The sequence below is a fragment of the Mya arenaria genome, chromosome 4, assembly GCF_026914265.1.
Source record: "Mya arenaria isolate MELC-2E11 chromosome 4, ASM2691426v1".
In the NCBI taxonomy this organism is placed as follows: domain Eukaryota; kingdom Metazoa; phylum Mollusca; class Bivalvia; order Myida; family Myidae; genus Mya; species Mya arenaria.
In genome coordinates, this window is record NC_069125.1 from 67,787,111 (window position 1) to 67,811,503 (window position 24,393).

The 24,393-nt window shown below is 35.7% G+C and overlaps 1 protein-coding gene across 3 annotated transcripts; it reads right to left on the reverse strand.

Moving 5' to 3' along the window:
- Positions 1-635: 635 nt before the first annotated feature.
- LOC128230214 (uncharacterized) lies at positions 636-24,357 on the reverse strand. Of its 3 annotated transcripts, none has more exons than XM_052942293.1 (14): positions 24,238-24,357; positions 22,563-22,647; positions 16,358-16,446; positions 15,358-15,486; positions 14,655-14,757; positions 10,370-10,478; positions 9,785-9,862; positions 9,537-9,589; positions 9,345-9,391; positions 6,689-6,743; positions 3,891-3,980; positions 3,371-3,492; positions 2,885-2,958; positions 636-2,614 (listed from the first exon to the last, which is right to left on the reverse strand). In XM_052942293.1, exons 2-14 carry the CDS (start codon positions 22,645-22,647, stop codon positions 2,557-2,559), a joined length of 1,092 nt encoding a protein of 363 aa, XP_052798253.1. In that variant the 5' UTR covers positions 24,238-24,357; the 3' UTR covers positions 636-2,556. The 3 variants fall into 3 exon arrangements, with proteins under 3 accessions (XP_052798253.1, XP_052798251.1, XP_052798252.1); XM_052942291.1 differs by having other exon boundaries at positions 3,371-3,495; positions 24,238-24,353; XM_052942292.1 differs by lacking the exon at positions 24,238-24,357 and adding an exon at positions 23,928-24,028 and having other exon boundaries at positions 3,371-3,495.
- Between the last annotated feature and the right edge of the window lie 36 nt (positions 24,358-24,393).

Here is a 24,393-nt window from a genome sequence, read left to right on the forward strand (position 1 = left end):
TCCTAAAGATTGTGTGCTCTTTCACTATTATACTTTAAAGCTATACTGGGTTTTATTGCATGTACTGCTACAATTTAAGGAGAATATTCAGAAACTTTGGTAAAAATAGACCCACGACATGCATATTTTTTATTAATTTACTACAACTTCTTTTATCCATATAGTTAGGTCGTTATTAGCCACAACCTATATGTCTAACAGTCATAAACCTTAGCAGCTAAATTTTACATTGATAGGTTGAAAGATTTGTGAAGTGAACTTTTGCCAGTTTAATATTTTATTTTAATATCTGTTTAAATTTCTCTTGCAACAAACCAAAAATAATTACTTCCCTCAAAATATTTGAATATGATATATTATGTTTAGATTTATATGCAAGAAACAATAAATAACATCATGTGTCAGAGTAGCGTGTGGTGGTCGTCACCACTACCAGGATAGCTCTTGTTAAGAATTCTAGTTCATCTCTATATGAATACCTTCATGTAGTGCAAAGATATTTGTTAGGCTAAATAAACGTAATTTATATAAACTGATGAACCGCATTAATAAAACATTCAATACTTAATAACATACAGGGATAAAGCTTATAGCACTGTACTGAACGCTTTTACACTGAAAAACAAACATTTGGTTTCTTCTTTTATTTTATTGAATCATTAACGTCTTTCTACTGACATTACATGGAATACTTTCTCATGGTAATACAACTCTTCTACATGTATGTGTTCAACTTTCTCTCAATTCAACTCACATGTATAATCCAACATATTTCCCATTATCCAACATAAAGGCTTGGTTGGTGTCTTCGATATCAAAGAAAATAATACACACTCAAAAAGAATGCAACACCCGCAAGACATAAACAATGCCTTAATGGTAACCGACTAGTTGTCTATATGGACAAAACATTAAATTTGTGTATATGTACATGTCATAGATTATCATAAACTTTTTAACAGTCATCTGCATTACTCTACACATTCAATATGATTGTAAACAAATCTTTACATCGCCTCCTTATCAAATGTCCATTTTAGAGAACATCATGTTAGAACATAAAAAGATCATAAATTAAAACAAAAAAACTTTAAGATAATCCGCCCATCAGAAATACAAAAAAATGGTTCTGGTAAAGTTAAAAGGTGTTAAGTTCTGAATATTTTTAATGTTTTCATAGAAAGCTTTTTTGTATAGGCATTATGTTCTCCAAGAAACAAATAAATAAAATTGCTATATAATCGTGGTAAAATCTGGTTTTATTACCTCTTTTTTAAGAAATCAACTCACAATAACTATTATCAAAATCTAAAATATAAATCAGACATATATCTTGATGTTAATAATTATCTAAAATGCATTAGCATTTTTGCATCCTAATGATGGATGGCTTACCTTAAATGGAAGCACTTATGTCAATATTTGAGACTTATGTTGGTACAAAGAACATGTACACTGAAAACAAAGGAACGAGCCCGTAGTAATCTCAGGACTGGTATTCAATAGAATTTATCATGTTTAAAGCATTTTTAAAAGTGGTATCCTCATCAACAGAATACATACAGGTACTGCAGTACATATGTATATATGTCCCCTTTCAAACATTAAAATGGTAGACACAAATTTTATTTTTGCTCAGAAAAGAAAAAAATAGAAAAACATGAAAAACGTTTACGGTAAAATTGGATTACAGACAGAATGATAATGTAAAGAGATTACCAACAATGGAATTGCAGAAACAACCTAGATATGCTTAATGCTGTTCAAACACAACCATGATATTGAGGTCACACTCTCCAACATAGCATTCCCTACTTTCCTCAAGGCATTCAATTTCTACATACACAATATGAAGGTTTTTTTGTTACTGCTGGTTAATTTGGAATTAAGGAATCCCACTGCAGATATCATGGACAAACTTGATAAAGCACCATAAGCATGCCATGTTTAAGTGGGGGATATAGCCATACTGCATAAATCATCATCATATCTAATAATTAATACACATTATTTCACTAATTGACTAAATTCTCAATAGGAATAAAATTTAAATCAAATAATTGAACATTAAATCAACATAGTTATTTGCATATTTCAATTTCAAACTAGACTGAAAACAAATGGTGTTAATACAGACATGTTTTCTCTCTACATCTATCATTTTTCACATGAAGGTTTGTCTTAACATAGCCGACCATTTCATTTTCACATTTCAATTTGTTAATCACAACAGCTCTTACTGGCAGGATAATAACATGTACTTTCATGCCTTACTCTGTCCTGTCATCAACACATCAAAATACTGTCACATGGGTGAAATATATACACTATCATCATACTCTTTTTTTTTCGTTCCTTTACAGGAATTTTACCCGACTTTTTAATGCTTTTTTTCTTCATTTTTTTCATCAAATAAAATGAAAAATACCAATCACCAACACAAACAGTACGCTGGTTCACATTGGTAGCTTGGAAATACTGGTTGACAGCAATGTATTGTTTATATACAGATCCAGCAGATGTTTGCTTTAGTCTCCACACACGCATGACGGGGGTTCAGCGGTTGAAATCTCCGGTGTTCAGCCTAGGCCGGGGTCGGTCACCAAATATGTACCTGAATAAAAAACATATAGACTGGGAGCTCTTTCCTCACAAAAACATTCAAAATGCAACAAGCATTACAGGTATGTGCATTGAACATATGTGCTTTTCCACTTTAAAGATATAATCCCTTAACTGCCTTGTTGGAAAAACAGTGTTGTACCATTCCAAATTTACACTTCTTGTGATTAAAGGGCTATCTTAGAGAACAAAAGAAGCAATGAAGACTATGTGTAAGACCCTGTCAAACATTTTAACTGGGGTTCTAGAAGATTGGTGTTACCTGTGGTCATCTGTGATACTCTGTGCTAGAGCCTGCATGCTGGCAGCAATCTGGCTCGGGTCAGATGGAGTAAGCTGAAACATGATGTTGACAGTCAATATTGAGCTACATGTAGTCACTCTAGTGCAACAACTTAATAACTGCAGTTTGAAATGAAATCAATTAATGAGTTTTAGCATTTAAGGGACAATGTATCAGGACTATTTATTCTGATATATGTATGCGGTTGCTTAATAAAACTAATACAACCTAATCATAAAAACCTAAAAAGACCTTTTTTTCAATTCTAAATGCCCGCAATATAATTTTTTTTAAACTACATGGAACCTGTTCCATTAAAATATTCCAGTTCATAATTCAAAAATATTTCTGATTATTTTTGAACATTTTGATGTGAAATAAACGCAATTGAGGAAATGAAAAAAGTTTTTTGTTTTGTTGCAGTTTGTGACACTCCAGCAGACTTAAAATGTCACTAGTCCTTACATCTTCCTCTTCCTCCAAGGGGTCGGGTCGACTGGGGTTGTTCCATGCTGGCATTGAGATCGGCACGGATGATGAGTACGTCAGATTAGGCTTGCGTCGGACAGACATACGCTGCTCCATGACTTCTTGGAAAGAAATAATGGGTTATTGTTATATCCTTCTTACAACGACACTCTGATACAGCTTTTTCACTGCTAAAATACTTTTTCTATTATCACCAGCAGGAAGTACTCATTATGTTATGACTTTCATGTACAGTCATTTTATTTTAAATACCTCATCATACAAAGAACAAAATCTTCATCATACAGGTGTGTGTCGAAATAAATTTCTTCTTTTTACATGCTATTGCTTTCTTATCAAGACTATATAGCGAAATTGGGCTTGAACAATGTCAATCATAGTTCAGTGATCTTTGCTGAGTTAATTTTTTTTTCACAGAACCATCACTTAAAAACACAGAACTTCATGAAATTTAGACATGAACACATGTGTTATACAGATTTATTATTACCCTTACCATCGTCTGCCCCATCCCTGTCACTCTCGCTGGACGAGTCTCTGTAGAACGTCTCATCTGTGTTCTCAAGGCCATCAAACCCAAACATAGCTGGAAAATATAGACCGGGCATACATACAAAGCAATAATATACAGAGAAAAAACATACACAGCCCATACAATCTGCAACCAGGAAGCCTGGTCCACTTTAATGCTTAAATGTTCAATCAGATTATAAGACCATTGAAAAATAAACAAAAATATTGTTATCTAAAACTGTTTTAAGATGTTAAAAAAACAAACTGTAAATGAGAAAATTATATGACTCACTTACAAATACATTTCAAATATGAATACATGTCATAATTTTGGAGAACATACCAGCGGATTTCGACACTTTTGTTCTGAATTCAAGCAGATTTTGACATTTAACAGGGGGATTTTAAGCAATTAATATATTGCTACCGTGCAAGCATCTTTTTAATACTTTTGTACATCCAAACAAATTCTATTTATGATTCTATATAACTCATCACATTCTTTAAACACTGTGACATCATATGCAAATATTGTATACTGTAATGTACTAACAGAACAAAAGTCAACTAGAGCTGTCACAGGAGTGACAAATACCCCCAAATGCCGCCTGGACACAGGAATGGCAAACCATTCCTTTGAAAAGAGGCCATAACTCCAAGGTTACTGCACATTGCATCTTCTTTTATCATGCATGTATTGTTTTATTTAAATCTGTTGAGTAATTTAGAAGTTACACTGCTGACAAGAAATTTCTTCAACTCAAGGTCATGGCAACCTTGACCTTTGACCTACTGATCTCAAAATCAATAGGGGTCATCTACTAGTCATGACCGACTAGCGTACCAAGAATGAAGTTCCTGGGTACAAGCGTTCTTAAGTTATTGAGCAGAAACCATTTTTAAGCTTAAGGTCACCGCCAACGTATCATTTTTTACCTGAAGGTAACCTTGACCTTTGACCTTTTGATCTGAAAATCAATAGGGGTCATCTTCTAGTCATGAACAACTAGCTTACCAATTATGAAGTTCCTGAAACCAAAGGATCTTTAGTTATTGAGCGGAAACTTTTTCTTCACTTCAAGGTCATGGCAACCTTGACCTTTGACCTAGTGATCTCAAAATCAATATGGGTCATCTTCTAGTCATGACCAACTAGCATACCAAGTATGAAATTCCTGGTTGCAAGCGTTCTCTAGTTATTGAGCGGAAACAGTTTCTTCACCTCAAGGTCACGGTGACCTTGACCATTGACCTACTGATCTCAAAATCAATAGGAGTCATCTACTAGTCATGAACAACTATGAAGTTCCTGGGTACAAGCTTTCTTTAGTTATTGAGCAGAAACCATTTTTAAGCTTAAGGTCACTGCCAACATAACATTTTTTACCTGAAGGTAACCTTGACCTTTGACCTTTTGATCTCAAAATCAATAGGAGTCATCTAATAGTCATGAACAACTAGCATACCATGTATGAAGTTCCTGGACCCAAAGGATCTTTAGTTATTGAGTGGAAACCGTTTCTTCACCTCAAGGTCACGTTGACCCTGATCTTTGACCTAGTGACCCCAAATTCAATAGGGGTCATCTACTAGTCATGACCAACTAGCATACCAAGTATGAAGTTCCTGGGTCTAAGAGTTCTATAGTTATTGGGCGGAAACGAAGTGTGACGTACTATTGAGCGGAAATGTTTTTTACATTGGGGGTCGCCGCGACCTTGACCTTTGACCTAGTGACCCCAAAAACAATAGGGATCTTCTACACCTCATGACCAACCTCCCTACCAAGTTTGGTGAACCTAGGTCAAACCGTTCTCAAGATTTTGAGCAGAAATGTTTTTTATATTGGGGGTCGCCGCGACCTTGACCTTTGACCCCAAAAACAATAGGGATCCTCTACACCTCACGACCAACCTCCCTATTAAGTTTGGTGATCCTAGGTCATGCGGTTTTCCAGTTATCGATCGGAAACGAAGTGTGACGTACGGACTGATGGACTGACGGACTACCGGACTGACGGACAGGGCAAAAACAATATGTCTCCCCCAGAGAGGGGGAGACATAACTAGCCTTTCTAAGTTATCGTCCGGAAACCGATTTTCTATTTTTAGTAACAGTGACCTTGACCTTGGCCCCACCAGCCCCAATATCGAACTTGACCTGTATCTTCTGATGTTACACTTGTGTACCAAAAAATTTTCAAATCTGTCTAGCCTTTCATAAGTTATCGTCCGGAAACCATGAAAACCGACAGATCGACTGACCGACAAGCTCACTCCTATATACCCCCTCAAACTTCGTTTGTGGGGTTATAATTAAAAAATCTGCTTTTTTTTTCTTTGCTTTTCAGAAATGATATCCGGTACTGTATTTTGTAATGCACTTCGCAGATCAAAATATGTCGTAGAAAAATATATACTAGAGACAACTTATTCGTTAACCTTGCTCCAAAGTAGAGTAAAAAAATCTGCATACTATCAGAAATGATGACTTTCAGGCTCACAGAGAATGGAATAAAGATAATAAATATTGTTCCTTTCTTCCATTTCCCAAGTTGTCATATGTGTACGCCTTTCGATCATTATAATAAATAAATTTATCACTTCTTGTAAAAGTTGATAATCATGTTTCCTTTTGAATATATCAAAAATATGATATTCATTGTAACGCATGATCATTTTCTCCCATGTGGATGCCTACGTGTGAATATGTAAAACAGAAGGGATATAACAGGAAAGTTCTATTAACAAAGTTGGCTATTTTACTGTAAAGTATACTTACTATCACTTTCCGGCTCTAGGGTCGGTGGCAGAGATTTCACTCGAGATACAGTCTTCTGATAAAAAACAAAAGGATGGGTCAAGACAAATGCTAGACAAAACATTATTTCATGCTATCACTCACCAATTAACATTCAGAAAAGCTAGATTCATTACTAATATGTACATAATTTATGTACATGTAAATGACTTGCACTTCTTATATCATTAAATCTGCGTAGTATTCAAAACATTATACAAGCATAGTTTTCTGAGGTTTGCTTTATATTGAAGATAAAAATACATGCATAGTTTTATGAGGTAAAGTTTATATTACAGATATCATAACTCCATAAGTTCTCCATACATGGATGATGGATTGTATCTGAGTGACTGCAATCTTGATCTTACATAATTAAATCTCTTTTTTTTGGCAGTTTCATAAGAAAGCCTCAACTTATTTTTAACCATTGGGTATGCCTTGAACCATAGCAACAGTGTACAGACAAGACATATTTTCATATCATTGTGAATGTGTTAAAAGAGTGAAACAACTAGAGATTGCTTTTTTGAAAAAGCGCATGTCTCCCCCATTGTGTGGTCGTAGGTGAGAAATAATCAATGATGGACATGAAATTTGTACTTTTGGACTGGAGACGAACAAACATAGGGGTCATCTACTGGTCATGACCAACCTGCATACAAAGTATGAAGTTCCTGGGTCCAAGTATGAAGTTCCTGGGTCCAAGCTTTCATAAGTTATTGAGCCAAAAGAAGTGTGACGTACGTACTGGTGACAAAGAAATTGACCTTGACTTACTGACCTCAAAATCAATAGTGGTCATCTTATAATCAAGACCAACTAGCAAACCAAGTATGAAGTTCCTGGGCCGAAGTTGTGTTTAGTAAATCAGCGGAAACTGTTATTTTACCTCAAGGTCACCTTCACCTTTGACCTACTGACCTGAAAATCAATACGGGTCATCTACTAGTCATGATCAACTGGCATACCAGGTATTAAGTTCCTGGGTGGAAGCATTCTTTAGTTATTGAGCGGAAACCATTTTTTACCTCACAGTATTGTGACCTTCATCTTTGACCTTCTGATCCCAAAATCAATAGGGGCCATCAACTAGTCATGACTAACTGGCATACCAAGTATGAAGTTCCTGGGTGTAAACGTTCTTGAGTTATTGAGCAGAAACCGGTTCTTCACCTCAAGGTCAGTGACCTTGACCTTTGACCAACTGATCGCAAAATCAACTAGACATCATGACCAACCTCACTTCAAAGTTTGGTGAACCTAGATCAAAGCATTCTCCTGATATTGCACGGAAATATTTTTTTACATTAGAGGTCACAGCGACGTTGACCTTTGACCTTGTGACCCCCCAAAATATAGGAGTTTTCTAAACCTCATGATCAACCTCCCTACCAAGTTTGGTGAACCTAGGTCAAACCATTCTCAAGATATTGAGCGGAAATGTTTTTTACATTGGGGGTCGCCGCGACCTTGACCTTTGACCTAGTGACCCCAAAAACACTAGGGATCTTCTACACCTCATGACCAACCTCCCTACCAAGTTTGGTGAACCTAGGTCAAACCATTCTCAAGATATTGAGCGGAAATGTTTTTTACATTGGGGGTCGCCCCGACCTTGACCTTTGACCTAGTGACTCCCAAAACAATAGGGATCTTCTACACCTCATGACCAACCTCCCTACCAAGTTTGGTGAACCTAGGTCAAACCGTTCTCAAGATTTTGAGCAGAAATGTTTTTTATATTGGGGGTCGCCGCGACCTTGACCTTTGACCTAGTGACCCCAAAAACAATAGGGATCCTCTACACCTCACGACCAACCTCCCTACCAAGTTTGGTGATCCTAGGTCATGCGGTTTTCCAGTTATCGATCGGAAACGAAGTGTGACGTACGGACGGACTGACGGACTACCGGACTGACGGACAGGGCAAAAACAATATGTCTCCCCCAGAGACATAAATATAGCGGCAACATTGCCCATCAGTACAGATAGGTTAAAGGGCAGTTTGCTTACTTTATCTAACAAACTAGGGACCCCAAATGCAATCCCATGAAATGTATCCATAAACTCTTCCTTTATACCAAGTTGGGTCAAGATATGTGAACCCTAACTAAAGTTATTCAGTTTCAACCGTTTTTCTATTTTTAGTAACAGTGACCTTGACCTTGACTCTAGGGTCCACTAAACACAATCCCATGAAAGGTATCCATAAACTCTTCCTATAGACCAAGTTTGGTCAAGATATGTCAACCCTTACTGAAATTATTCAGTATCAAAGGTGAGTTTGACGCCGCCCGGCCACCCGCCCAAACAACAACGTTAGTCATTCTAATGACCAGGTTTAACTATGTGAAAACCTGGTTAAAAATACCAACGCAATATATATGGGTATAAAGATATCAAAATGGGTGTTTTTGAAGTTGATTAAGGAGTTGAATATAATAGTATAAAACATGTAAAAAAAATTGCTGGTCTGAGTTAACCAAAATATGTATTGATTGGTTAACATTTGTCAAACTATTAACCAATCAAATCATTTGAATATGAAACAAGCCTAAAGATAACTTGTGGAGAACTACCGAAGTTTTATACAATCAAGTTCAGCTCGGCATCAGTCTATGAGGACTGTATTCACCTTTTTCGCAGGCGTCCTTCTTGCCTCAGTTGATCTTTTAGATGAATCTGAAACGTATACATCATGGACATGTAATCTAATCTTTTCTGTATTATCACCAAGATTTGTAAAAAGAAACCAAGATAAATCTGTCGTAAGACTTTTATCAACCACTGTTCTCTTATCACACACGTAGAGTATAAGCTATCATACCTCTAGGAGATTTCTCCTCCACTGTATCAAACTGTGCACTGTTTATAAGTAGACTGAAATACAGATAACAATTGTTTAAGAGAAATTACCAATGCTTTAAGTTGTGCAATTCATGTGTCTTAAAGCAGAAGATCTAGATTACAATTCCCATTCTTTATCAAAATAAATAACATATCTGAATTTCATACAATTCTTATACCAGATGCTTGCTTCTGTATCATTGTGATTTTTTTTTGGCAGTTTCTTACCTGATCATACGCTTTTTCTCCTCCTTGAGTTTGGTTTGCAGATCCTGGAACTCCTCCCGTTGACTCTCCTCATGCTGCCTGCACACACAGGAACATAAAACATGAGAATTATAGTGAGAAAATGGTCAAATTTGTAGTAAAAAACTATGACAAACTTTATTTACTATTCGGCCAAAGGCCAATTGCAATGATGCACATTGAGATCGCAAGAATGAACTTTTTTTTAAACAATGATAGGTTTTGGAATACTACATGTATCATGATCTTAAGAACCTTGCCTGCCTTTCCTTTACCAAAAGGTATAAGAAATAACGGTGGATTTACAATCCTTTGTCTTTGAAGGGCTTGCATATCTACTATACATACCAGTACTCAAAATGTCGTTATATTAGAATTAACCCAGTATTCATATAGTCACTACTTCATCGCATCAGCCAACACACATTGCCTCCCCTCTAAGCTACTGCCCTCATTATATGTTATCCTCTTCTTCATCCATTATTCCTACTGTCAGACAGAAGTTGTATAAACATAACCCTATATTTTAAAACTCCAACAAACTTGACCATTCATGTCCATCCATACCTGATTCTATTCTCCATATCGGCCTCTTCCTGAATCACAAAGTCAGACAACTGTTGCTGGATTACATTCAGAGTCGACTGCACAGCCTCATAGCTCACTGACTGGGGATCTGTAATGCACAGAAATGTGTGACTACCAGTCTACCTGTGAACTAGTGCAGGAATATGTGACTACCAGTCTACCTGAAAACTAGTACAGGAATATGTGACTACCAGAGTCTATCTGCAAACTAGTACAGGAATATGTGACTACCAGTCCACCTGAAAACTAGTACAGGAACATGTGTGACTACCAGTCTACCTGTGAACTAGTGCAGGAATATGTGACTACCAGTCTACCTGAAAACTAGTACAGGAATATGTGACTACCAGAGTCTATCTGCAAACTAGTACAGGAATATGTGACTACCAGTCTACCTGAAAACTAGTACAGGAATATGTGAATACCAGTCTACATGTAAACAAGTACAGGAATATGTGACTTCCAGCCTACTTGAGAACTGGTACAGGAATATGTGAATACCAGTCTACCATCTAGCACTAGTACAGGAATATGTGATTATCAGTCTACCTGTGCACTTGTACCTTGGCAGGAATATGTTACCATAGGTCTACCAGTGCATTGGTTCTATCTACCACTAAACTAGTACCTGTACAGGAATATGCGACTACCTACCGGTATACAGTGAGGAACACTATTACCTATACAGAAATACATGTATGTGACTATCAGTCTACAGGTAAACTAGTACCCGTACAGGAATAGGTGACTACCAGTCCACATGTCAAACTAGTACCTGTACATAAATATGTGAATACCAGTCTACCAACGCACTAGTACAGGCAAACGTGACTACCAGTCTAACAGTGTACTAGTACATGTATCTGCATTATCATTAGCTTATGTGTTACAACTAGAAAAAAAAGAAAATGTGTACATGAATAAGGCAATAGTTCAAACAAGAGCACCATTTTTACAGAAGTATACCATAAACGAACATACACATGGATGCTATGTTAACAATGACAACAGCATGTGCATACAATCATGGCTTGAATGCAAATGTGAATGCAAATTATAAAATTAACTGTCAAAACAACTTGCAGTGAATTTAGTAGTTAAATATCTACATAAAATTATCCTCCTTGATTACAAAACTAAATATCTCAAATTATAAGTCCATTTTCTTTCCTTTAACTTTTATTATCGATACAATTAGTTTTTTTTATAAATAAAAGTCCATTTTATTTCTTATACAATCTAAAATACATTGATGAACATTGAGATAAGGTTTGTACTCCCAGTTATTCACCCTAAGTAAGTTTAATCTAATCCACACACACAGTCTTGATAAGGAAAGTATATCAGACATGAACTCAGTATTACATCCCAACATGCACTAATGTGTCAAGAAATCAAATCTGGTGACATCCCACATAGTAAGAGCAATACTGCTTTATAAATGTGCACTTACTTATGTAAGTGTTTTTATTTTGACATTTAGGGCTATCAAACTTTAAACCATTAATAATTTAAAACCCTTTTCGTAATTTTTGGCTAACCATTTAATTACATTTTCCCCTCTTGCTGGCAACTATGGCTGCATGTATTCAAATATGATGATACATAAACGAATTACAGATAATGGTCTTAACAAAAGCAAAATTTATTAATTAATACTGTACTTTATTTTGAATAAATCTACATCACAGACTCTAAAAATTAAAAAAGGAAGAATAAAATCTATACAGCCATAATGACATTACCATCCACTACGTTTTCAAAAGGCACTGTTTTACTTACCTGTTTTTGACACAAATTAAGAGCCTCTTAACAGCACTTGGATTTTCAATTTAGTTTAAACTGCAGCAGATCTGCCCTTATAACACATACACATGACAAACTAAATCCAAGGTTGATGTACATTGCATATATAATATGAAAAGCTGGGGAAATTTGACAGCCGTTTGTCCCCCTCACTCTGCGCAGCGAGATAACACTGCAATCTTCCTCCAAACATTGTCACTTGATGTTGCTTGCATTTGTCTGCAGATCAATGTCTCAAGTTTGCTGTTAATGTCAACAAGATCACGCCACAGTGATGTTTATTTGTTTCTTGTATATGAACACATATTCCTTCTCCTATCATATATAAGCAAATAAAATACTGAGTAAGGGTTTCCTTAGATTATTCCATTTGAATGTGTTGTTGCAGATTTGTTGCAAATTGTAAGCACTATCTGAAGCAACCTTGCAAAATAAATAAACAACTTGAACATGTTTAACACATCTCTTTGAAAATTACAGATGGGATAAACTTAATTAAATTCTATTCATTCACTTTTCTAAAAGCATGGGAATAAATCTTTTTGTAAAGAAAACATTCAGTGTTTACTGAGGGGCAGTGACTTAAAATTTAATAGAAAAAAGTCTCAGGTGTTTCACACATATACTGTGGTTTAAAAATGAAAACAGCAAGTATTCTGCCAACTTCTCAAACCCTGTAAATCTATAATAGTCAAGTACTGACCCTAGGACTTCATTGTCATATGATTTTAGCAGGAAATTCTTCTTTGCTGTATTATCAAAATTACCAAAAAAATTATACCATGACTTGTCAAATAATATAAAAACATGTACATTTATACTTGTTGACATATAATCATATTTAGGTTTGTAAGCAAATGTCATCACATTTATGGCAGATTAGTGTGATAGTGATAAGATACTTGAAGTTGACTTTCAGAGCCCTGGATTCTATGTCTCAACCATATGAATACTAATCTTCTTTCAGGAGGGATGTTCACCAGGGGCCCCCTGTGGTGGCAGTGCTATACATTTGCACACATTTGAGATCCAGGGTAGCTCTAACCAGGCTTGCATCTTTTCTGCCCCACAACTTATCAGACTTTCTCACTTGGGCCAAATTGCATGGAAATCAGCCATTGTCATAAAACAAACACCTTTTAAGCCCTTTATTTGAAAATCCATACAAAAATGAAAGACCAAAACCATTTCAGAGTATGCACCAACACCATTCTGTTGTTTCGCAATATATCATCCCCATGTGGGATATACATCAATATAATGAGGGACGTTCACACAAAATATATAAATAAAGTTGAATCATAAAGACCTGTGTACAGCATTATATCAAACTAGAACTCCGCGAGTCGGATGTGTCGCCTGACGAATTATTTACTGTCGACATTATAGCTATTAGATTGGCATTTTATTCATTTATAGACAATGATGTTGCCATTTAACTTTCAAGTGTAGGTGGCATTTGAACCCTCAATCAGATATACCTACGGAATAAGTTTCAGGTTGAAACCTCCTATAGTTTACGAGATATGCCACGGACAAAACCTAAGCAAGAAAATTAACAAAGGGCAATAACTCTAAAAATATGGCAGCTAGAGTAACGGTTCTTGTGCACTGCACTTGCCCTCAATGAGATCTATCTAGCTATGAAGTTTCAAGATGATACCTTTTATATTCTTTAAGCATGAAAATTAACAATGGGCAATAACTTTAAAACTAAGAAAGCAAGAGTTACTGTTATTGTGCACTGCACTTGCCCTCAATGAGATCTATCTAGCTATGAAGTTTCAAGTTGATACCTCTTATATTCTTCAAGATATGCCCCGGACAAAACTTTAAGCATGAAAATTAACAAAGGGCAATAATTTTAAAACTAAGAAAGCAAGAGTAACAGTTCTTGTGCACTGCACTTGCCCTCCATGAGATCTATCTACATATGAAGTTTCAAGTTGATAACTCTTATATTCTACAAGATATGCCCCGGACAAAACTTTAAGCATGAAAAATAACAAAGGGCAATAACTCTAAAAATATGGAAGCAAGAGTAACAGTTCTTGTGCACTGCACTTGCCCTCAATTAGATCTATCTACATATGAAGTTTCAAGTTGATACCACTAATAGTTTAGGAGATCTACCCCGGACAAGCGAAAATGGGACGCGGATGCCGCCGCCGCCGACAAAAGTAACCCCTATATGTCGTCTTTTCAGGCGACACAAAAAGTGTTATCTAACTTCATTAATTCAGTAGGTCGGATTCAATGCAATATGTGATGTATTTCCAGGGATAATGACTTAAAGGTGCTAACATGCAAATTCATAACTAAGGAATGTTGCCGGCGCCAGGGTGAGTATAACAGCTCTCCTTGTTCTTTGTATAGTCATGCTAAAAATGGTGATCATTCACAGCAGTTAAAGATGGCCTTCTCATTATAAGAGAACAATGTATGGAACATGTTTTACCTGGCATTTTTGTAATGGGCAGATCTTTGTTGGCCAGCACTATTTTGAAAACCTCTGAATAGTCGTCCAAGTGCTGCAGTCTGTCTATCACCAGGCTTTCACTCTGTAAACAACACATATGCTGATTACTTTTGAATTAGAAAATAATTGATTAAATAGCATTATCCTGTGTCTAAAATGCAATTGATTACATAACAATTACTTCACCTTTCATATGCTATCAATCTAATTACTATTACTTTAAAGACATAAAACTATTTGCTTTTGTGACCATTTATTTAATTACTTACTTTGTAGTTCAAGTAAACAGATGATTAAGTGTATACATTTTGTACTGCAAAAAGAAACCATAAACAAACACTAGACAGCAACCCCGAGTTTTGTAAATAAAAACCTAAAGCCATTCAATTTTAAAGTGCTTTAAAGTGGAAAAAATAGTGCATAAGAGATCTAACAGGGACTTTGATGTTTTATCATTGAAACAAGCATCTTTTCATTTCACACAAAGCTAATTTGTTGATGATCAACAATGAATGAGTCAAAATCAAAGCCAACTTCTACATCTTGCTTGTTAAATCAAACTTTAATCATGTTTATTAATGAGATGCTTTCAGCTGTTTCCATAGTTTTTCATTGACAGCCAAATGCAAACCTTCACTTGTATGTAACTTCTAGCTGGCAATGGAAAAATAACAATGTTAACCTTGAGTTGAGCACTTGTGATGATTGGGGAGCCGTTGATGTGCATAGCATAGCTGTCAAGGCCACAGTTAAGGCAGCGGAACACCATGTAGTTCCCATGTTTTCGTCGATGAACTAGGTAACCATGCTCCTACAATAGCATTAAACATAATAAATTAATGCATTCTTAGAAAGTCTAACATGGTTAAAAATATGACCAATATATGGTAAAACACAAAACAGGATTGCTGTTCTTCTTGAGAGTTGAAACTAAACAGAAGTACAAATGTAAAGTCACTGTATACTGTATATATTTTTGCCATTCATGAATATGTGGGTAGGTTTGTTGAATAAAAGGTTTGAAAACAAGTTAAACAATATGTGAATCATATTATTTTCTCCTTTTGTCAAAACTACATTGTATGCTATTTTTCCTCTATCAAAGGGCCTGCCACCATTTCCTTAATTGTGGACATAAACAAGATCAGTGTAAGCAGATGATAATGCTTGTTTGCATTGTTTTCTTTTTAATCAAAATGGTTTGTTACTCAGCAGCAAGCTAGAGCTCTCACACGCCACCTTGACAGAGGATGGCAGAAAAGCTAAATATTGATATATATCATAAAAAATCCTCATAAACTTTGGACGTTTATGTAACAATGAGCAAAGAATATAAATTCAAGAGGATGTTACTCTAAGACAAACAGGTCTTGGCTATGTAAATTGAGGTCATGCGTAGCGACCATAATAACCAAATTAAAGAACAATCTTTCTTAAACTATCACAGCAGTTCACTCCACAAACTGTGTACTTAGTCTCATGTGAATGTGTACTTAGTTTCATGTGAATGTTTTGAAATGTTTGTTATTATTTTGGCAAGCTAAGTTTTCACAAAGTCAAAACCCTCTGATACCAAGGCCATCTCAAACACCTGGACTTGGTTCAGACAAACAGACTAGCTAAAAAAAGTTATATAATTATGTACATCTCTTATAAACTTTGTTAAGAATGCAGCTACTTGCCTGTTTGATACCAGTTGTATCAAGTTCTACTTCCACTTCTCCTTTTGGAAAGAATCCAGTCGGAATATAGTCATCTGTGTTAGTGTCATCTGCAAAGTGAAAATTGTGCATTCTATCTTTGTAAAAGTAAGAGAAAAAGCAGGTCTAGGGCATTTTTCCATTCAGCATGGACATGTGCCTATACCAATTAGTGAGGGATTTTTAAGTTATGTTTCCCTTTTTCAAAAAGCCTGATTTTTCGACCCACAAAAGGATAAAGCAAGAGCGCCACCTGCTAGTCTGTTTTGGGAGAGGGGCATAACTGAACACATATCAAAGCCAGAGTAATGGATTTGCTAAACATGTGCATAATGTCACTGACATTTTAATATTCAAGTTTCATTTGAATATTGTTTTGAGCTATGGTCAATGTTAAAGCCTTTCACCAGAACTTCTAAGTCAAATAACAAGAGCTGTCACAGAGACAGCGCGCTCGACTATTCCACCGCTTTTCTGTGTATGGATTGAAAGTTTTGGCGAAACATGCATGGATCACTGTTAGATTAGATTTCAATGCAATACATGATGTGCTGAGATATTTACATAAATTGAATGGAAAATATTTGAGGTGGTACACAAACTTCAACGTAAATTCTAAGTCGAAAAAGGGGCATTATTTTGTCAAAATGCTTGATAATTACCTCCTCCTGTTTACAGGTTGAGGGTATGATGGTGAATAAGCGTGCAAAGTTTCCAAGCCAGATGTCAATGGACTTTGAAAATATTTGAGGTGGTACGCAAATTTTAACATAAATTCTAAGTAGAAAAAGGGGCATAATTTTATCAAAATGCTTGATAGAGTTACCTCCTCCTGTGTACAGGTTAGGGGCATGATGGTGAACAAGTGCGCAAAGTTTATAAAGTGAGATGTCAATGGGCTTTGAAAATATTTTAGGTGGTACGCAAACTTTAACTTAAATTCTAAGTCGAAAAAGGGGCATAATTTTTTTCAAAATGCTTGATAGAATTACCTCCTCCTGTGTACAAGTTGAGGGTATGATGGTGAATAAGGGTGCAAAGTTTCCAAGCCAGATGTCAATGGACTTTGAAAATATTTGAGGTGGTACGCAAACTTAAACATAAATTCTAAGTAGAAAAAGGAGCATAATTTTATCAAAATGCTTGATAGAGTTACCTCCTCCTGTGTACAGGTTGGGGGCATGATGGTGAACAAGTGCGCAAAGTTTATAAAGCAAGATATCAATGGACTTTGAAAATATTTTAGGTGGTACACAAACTTACACTTAAATTCTAAGTTGAAAAAGGGGCATAATTTTGTCAAAATGCTTGATAGAGTTATCTCCTCCTGTGTACAGGTTGGGGGCATGATGGTGAACAAGTGTGCAAAGTTTCAAAGCCAGATGTCAATGGACTTTGAACATATTTGAGGTGATACGCAAACTTTAACGTAATTCTAAGTAAAAAGGGGGCATAATTTTATCAAAATGCTTGATAGAGTTACCTCCTCCTGTGTACAGGTTGGGGGCATGATGGTGAACAAGTGCGCAAAGTTTCAAAGCCAGATGTCATTGGACTTTGTAAATACTTTAGGTGGTACGCAAACTTTAACGTAAATTCTAAGTCGAAAAAGGGGCATAATTTTGTCAAAATGCTTGATAATTACCTCCTCCTGTTTACAGGTTGAGGGTATGATGGTGAATAAGCGTGCAAAGCTTCCAAGCCAGATGTCAATGGACTTTGAAAATATTTGAGGTGGTACGCAAATTTTAACATAAATTCTAAGTAGAAAAAGGGGCATAATTTTATCAAAATGCTTGATAGAGTTACCTCCTCCTGTGTACAGGTTAGGGGCATGATGGTGAACAAGTGCGCGAAGTTTATAAAGCGAGATGTCAATGGGCTTTAAAAATATTTTAGGTGGTACGCAAACTTTAACTTAAATTCTAAGTCGAAAAAGGGGCATAATTTTGTCAAAATGCTTGATAGAATTACCTCTTCCTGTGTACAAGTTGAGGGTATGATGGTGAATAAGGGTGCAAAGTTTCCAAGCCAGATGTCAATGGACTTTGAAAATATTTGAGGTGGTACGCAAACTTAAACATAAATTCTAAGTAGAAAAAGGAGCATAATTTTATCAAAATGCTTGATAGAGTTACCTCCTCCTGTGTACAGGTTGGGGGCATGATGGTGAACAAGTGCGCAAAGTTTATAAAGCAAGATATCAATGGACTTTGAAAATATTTTAGGTGGTACGCAAACTTAAACGTAAATTCTAAGTTGAAAAAGGAGCATAATTTTGTCAAAATGCTTGATAGAGATATCTCCTCCTACGTACAGGTTGGGGGCATGATGGTGAACAAGTGTGCAAATTTTCAAAGCCAGATCTCAATGGACTTTGAAAATATTTGAGGTGGTACACCAACTTTAACATAAATTCTAAGGTGAAAAAGGGGCATAATTTTGTTGAAATGTTTGATAGAGTTACCTCCTGCTGTGTACAGGTTGATGGTATGATGGCGAACAAGCGTGCAAAGTTTCCAAGCCAGATGTCAATGGACCTTGAAAATATCTGAGGTGGTACGCAAACTTTAACATAAATTCTAAGTAGAAAAGGGGCATAATTTTATCAAAATGCTTGATAGAGTTACCTCCTCCTGTGTACAAGTTGAGGGCATGATGGTGAACAAGTGCGCAAAGTTTCAAAGCCAGATGTCATTGGACTTTGAAAATATTTTAGGTGGTACGCAAACTTTAACTTAAATTCTAAGGTGAAAAAGGGGCATAATTTTGTTGAAATGTTTGATAGAGTTACCTCCTGCTGTGTACAGGTTGATGGTATGATGGCGAACAAGCGTGCAAAGTTTCCAAGCCAGATGTCAATGGACCTTGAAAATATCTGAGGTGGTACGCAAACTTTAACATAAATTCTAAGTAGAAAAGGGGCATAATTTTATCAAAATGCTTGATAGAGTTACCTCCTCCTGTGTACAAGTTGAGGGCATGATGGTGAACAAGTGCGCAAAGTTTCAAAGCCAGATGTCATTGGACTTTGAAAATATTTTAGGTGGTACGCAAACTTTAACTTAAATTCTAAGGTGAAAAAGGGGCATAATCTTGTTGAAATGTTTGATAGAGTTACCTCCTGCTGTGTACAGGTTGATGGTATGATGGCGAACAAGCGTGCAAAGTTTCCAAGCCAGATGTCAATGGACCTTGAAAATATCTGAGGTGGTACGCAAACTTTAACATAAATTCTAAGTAGAAAAGGGGCATAATTTTATCAAAATGCTTGATAGAGTTACCTCCTCCTGTGTACAAGTTGAGGGCATGATGGTGAACAAGTGCGCAAATTTTCAAAGCCAGATGTCATTGGACTTTGAAAATATTTTAGGTGGTACACAAACTTCAACGTAAATTCTAAGTTGAAAAAGGGGCATAATTTTGTCAAAATGCTTGATAGAGTTATCTCCTCCTGTGTACAGGTTGGGGGCATGATGGTGAACAAGTGTGCAAAGTTTCAAAGCCAGATGTCAATGGACTTTGAAAATATTTGAGGTGATACGCAAACTTTAACGTAATTCTAAGTAAAAAAGGGGCATAATTTTATCAAAATGCTTGATAGAGTTACCTCCTCCTGTGTACAGGTTGGGGGCATGATGGTGAACAAGTGCGCAAAGTTTATAAAGCGAGATGTCAATGGACTTTGAAAATATTTTAGGTGGTACGCAAACTTTAACTTAAATTCTAAGTCGAAAAAGGGGCATAATTTTTTTCAAAATGCTTGATAGAATTACCTCCTCCTGTGTACAAGTTGAGGGTATGATGGTGAATAAGGGTGCAAAGTTTCCAAGCCAGATGTCAATGGACTTTGAAAATATTTGAGGTGGTACGCAAACTTAAACATAAATTCTAAGTAGAAAAAGGAGCATAATTTTATCAAAATGCTTGATAGAGTTACCTCCTCCTGTGTACAGGTTGGGGGCATGATGGTGAACAAGTGCGCAAAGTTTATAAAGCGAGATATCAATGGACTTTGAAAATATTTTAGGTGGTATGCAAACTTTAACGTAAATTCTAAGTTGAAAAAGGAGCATAATTTTGTCAAAATGCTTGATAGAGTTATCTCCTCCTACGTACAGGTTGGGGTCATGATGGTGAACAAGTGTGCAAAGTTTCAAAGCCAGATGTCAATGGGCTTTGAAAATATTTGAGGTGGTACACCAACTTTAACATAAATTCTAAGGTGAAAAAGGGGCATAATTTTGTTGAAATGTTTGATAGAGTTACCTCCTGCTGTGTACAGGTTGATGGTATGATGGGGAACAAGCGTGCAAAGTTTCCAAGCCAGATGTCAATGGACCTTGAAAATATCTGAGGTGGTACGCAAACTTTAACATAAATTCTAAGTAGAAAAAGGGGCATAATTTAATCAAAATGCTTGATAGAGTTACCTCCTCCTGTGTACAAGTTGAGGGCATGATGGTGAACAAGTGCGCAAAGTTTCAAAGCCAGATGTCATTGGACTTTGAAAATATTTTAGGTGGTACGCAAACTTAAACGTAAATTCTAAGTTGAAAAAGGGGCATAATTTTGTCAAAATGCTTGATAGAGTTATCTCCTCCTGTGTACAGGTTGGGGGCATGATGGTGAACAAGTGTGCAAAGTTTCAAAGCCAGATGTCAATGGACTTTGAACATATTTGAGGTGATACGCAAACTTTAACGTAATTTTAAGTAAAAAAGGGGCATACTTTTGTCAAAATGCTTGATCGAGTTACCTCCTCCTGTGTCCAGGGTGGGGGCATGATGTTGAAAAAGTGTGCAAAGTTTCAAAGCCATATGTCAATATTTGAGGTGGTACACAAACTCTTACAAAAACTTTAACATAAGTGGTTACGCCGACGCCGACGCTTGGGCGACTAGGATAGCTCTCCTTATTCTTCGAATAGTCGAGCTAATAAAGGGGCAAAATTTATATTATAGGCAAGATAGAGTTATCTTACTTGATAAATTAAGACGGTTGGTTGGTTGAGTACCATTGTATTGTAAGTCTCAATGCAATACATCAAGTAGTTGTTGAGATATTAACCTATGTGTGCTAACATGCAAAACCTTAACCAGAATTTCTAAGTCGCATAATAAAGGAGCAAAAATTATATAATTATGCAAGATCGAGTTATCTTACTTGATTAATTAAGAAAGTTGAATGGTTGGGAACCAGAGTGTAAAGTTTCAATGCAATACATGATGTATTGACTTAAAAGTGGCTAAACCTTAACCAGAATTTCTATGTCGAATAAAAAAGGACCATTATTTGAATTTAATGTAAAAAAAGAGTTATTTACTTGGTTATTTAAGTAGAATGGACGGTTGAGTACCATTGTATAAAATTTCAATACAATACATCAAGTAGTTGCTGAGATATTAACCTATGTATGCTTACATGCAAAACCTTAACCAGAATTTCAAATAAGTCAAATAATAAAGCCCTATTATTTGCATTTTATTAAAAAAGTGTTATCTAACTTCATTTATTTAGTAGGTTTGATAGTTGGGAATACATATCCAAAGTTTCAATGCAATAAATGATGTATTTGATGAGATATTGACTTTAATGTGGTAACATGCAAAACCTTAACCAGAATTTCCAAGTTGAATAATAAAGGGCAATTATTTTGCATTAAATGCAAACTTATCTAACTTGGTTAATTAAATAGGTTGGATGGTTGAGTACCGTTGTATAAAGTCTCAATGCAATACATCAAGTACTTGCTGAGATATTAAGCTATGTGTGCTTACATGCAAAACCTTAACCAGAATTTCTAAGTCAAATAATAAAGGCCCATTTTTGCAATTTTATTCAAGTGTTAAATTTAATTTTATTAATTTAGTAGGTTGGAAAGTTGGGAATAAATATCCAAAGTTTCCATGCAATATATGATGTATTTAATGTGCTTACATGCAAAACAACTAAGGTGTGACGCCAGGGTGAGTAGTATAGCTATCCTTATTCTTCGAATAGTTGAGCTAATAACAGATGAGCAAAAATAGCCTGAGGTCAAATTATGTTTTCAATCTAGTAAGTTTGCTACAGTTTATTGAATTATTTGTCCAAATAATTTACTCATTGAAATGTGTTTACATTCGTTTTGTCCATAATCATGAATGGTCGGGAGAAAAAAAAGTCAACTAGATGCATTACTTACTGTGCTGCTGCAGCTGCTTATACTCGTTTTCAGAGAACTTGACGTTAATCTTTATATTTAAGCAGTCACACGTCAACAAAACCATCTGCAATGAAAATATTATTTTTCACAGCTTTTTTGCCTTTTTAAGACCCTTGCATGACATACCTCTTTGATTACTTTGTTTGAATTTGTTGTTCACAATTTAGTTTGGGTATGAGGGATTCAGGCCCCAAGCCATAAGAAGGTTAGACGCATGTTGAAGTGTTTTAAAGCCATTCATTTTCATTTAAAGGTAAATCCTACCAGTCCTAATGCATATGTTGAACAACAAACAAACTCAACAATAGGTTATCATTGTAGACAGAAGTCGGAGATTAACAGCTGACATTTCTGATATCAGGGTTAATCCTGAATTTATCATCCTTGAAAACACTAGAACACTGGAATACAGATTCATATAATGATGTCAGCGCACTTTAATCAATGAAAGTGTGATCCTTAGCTCGAAATCATGACTCTCATGTTTAAATCATGTGTCAAACTTGACGGAAATGGTATACACCTTATACCAACAAAACTTTTTTTGCAAACAATGCATTACCACTGCGGGAGAGAATACATCTTCGTGGTAAATCATGGGGATATATTTGGTGATTGCCAATGACTTGTTCATGACTTCCAAAAACATTGCACATGGCATATCATTGTGATTCTTCTTAGTGCGACATGCAGGTATTCTAACAGATGCCGCAGGTATAAAAATAGTATTGAACCATTTTACTGTGTCCGCATAATGGCTTTCACTTGAATGTGTGGGTAAACAATCTCATCCCCTACATTCTATTTGATGGCTCTGAGCAGCAATTCATTTGTTTATGTGTGTGTTAATGACAAATGAATATTGGCCTGACTTATTTACAATAAACATTGAATCATTGCCTCTGTTTGTATTTCAACAGCCAACATTTTTACATGATTGTCACATGTGTACCATGACTCTATAAATAGCTAGTGATGAAAACAATTTGCAACAAGGCTATCAAACATAGGCTGTGAACTCTGAAAGCACTTTCATGATTTCCTGAACTCTCCTTAAATAGTTAAACCAGGCAACTTAACAAAACAGGCAACTGGTGCGACTGAGCCACCTAGAACGGGGCGACTTCGCTTTTTTCAAAGATAAAGCGAGGTCAGATTCGCAGAAATTTACGACGATTTAAAAGCATATTGCTCTGCAATCCAGAGTTGCAAGCATAATGTACTAAAGTCTAAATGTTTGTTATTTCAATCAAAGTGAAGTTCCAGCCAATTTTACTGAAAGTTAATGTTGAATTATTTGACATAAATAAATCGTTGCCAGTGTACAGTACAGTTATGATATACCTTTTTATTGTTTTGGCTTTTATTTAAAAGAAAAATATAGGAAAATTGGCAATAGAAACATCGATGTTGGAAATATCAGCCAAATTGCCCCAACAATATTGTAAACAGCTGACTGTGATTACGTCATTCTAGAGTAGGTCAATGTTTTGGAAAATTTTCCAGAAGAATGATGAAATTCAGCTAAATGGCAACACTTTTATTGCAAATGGCATCAAAGATATGATTCTCAAATGTTTTTTTGATTATGTCATTTAGTGCAAATAGTACGTTACAAACACGGGCTATGGAATAATTGAAAAGTTTCACTTACTTTGTGTACACAACATTTGCCAAAGCTCAGCAGTATGTTACGGAGCTAGCAGAAACTTCACCGATTTTTCGTTTCGAAGAAAAAATATATTAAATAAAATCATTTTGGGAAAAAGCATTTAATCAAAACATGTTATTAATTTTAGATATACTTTCA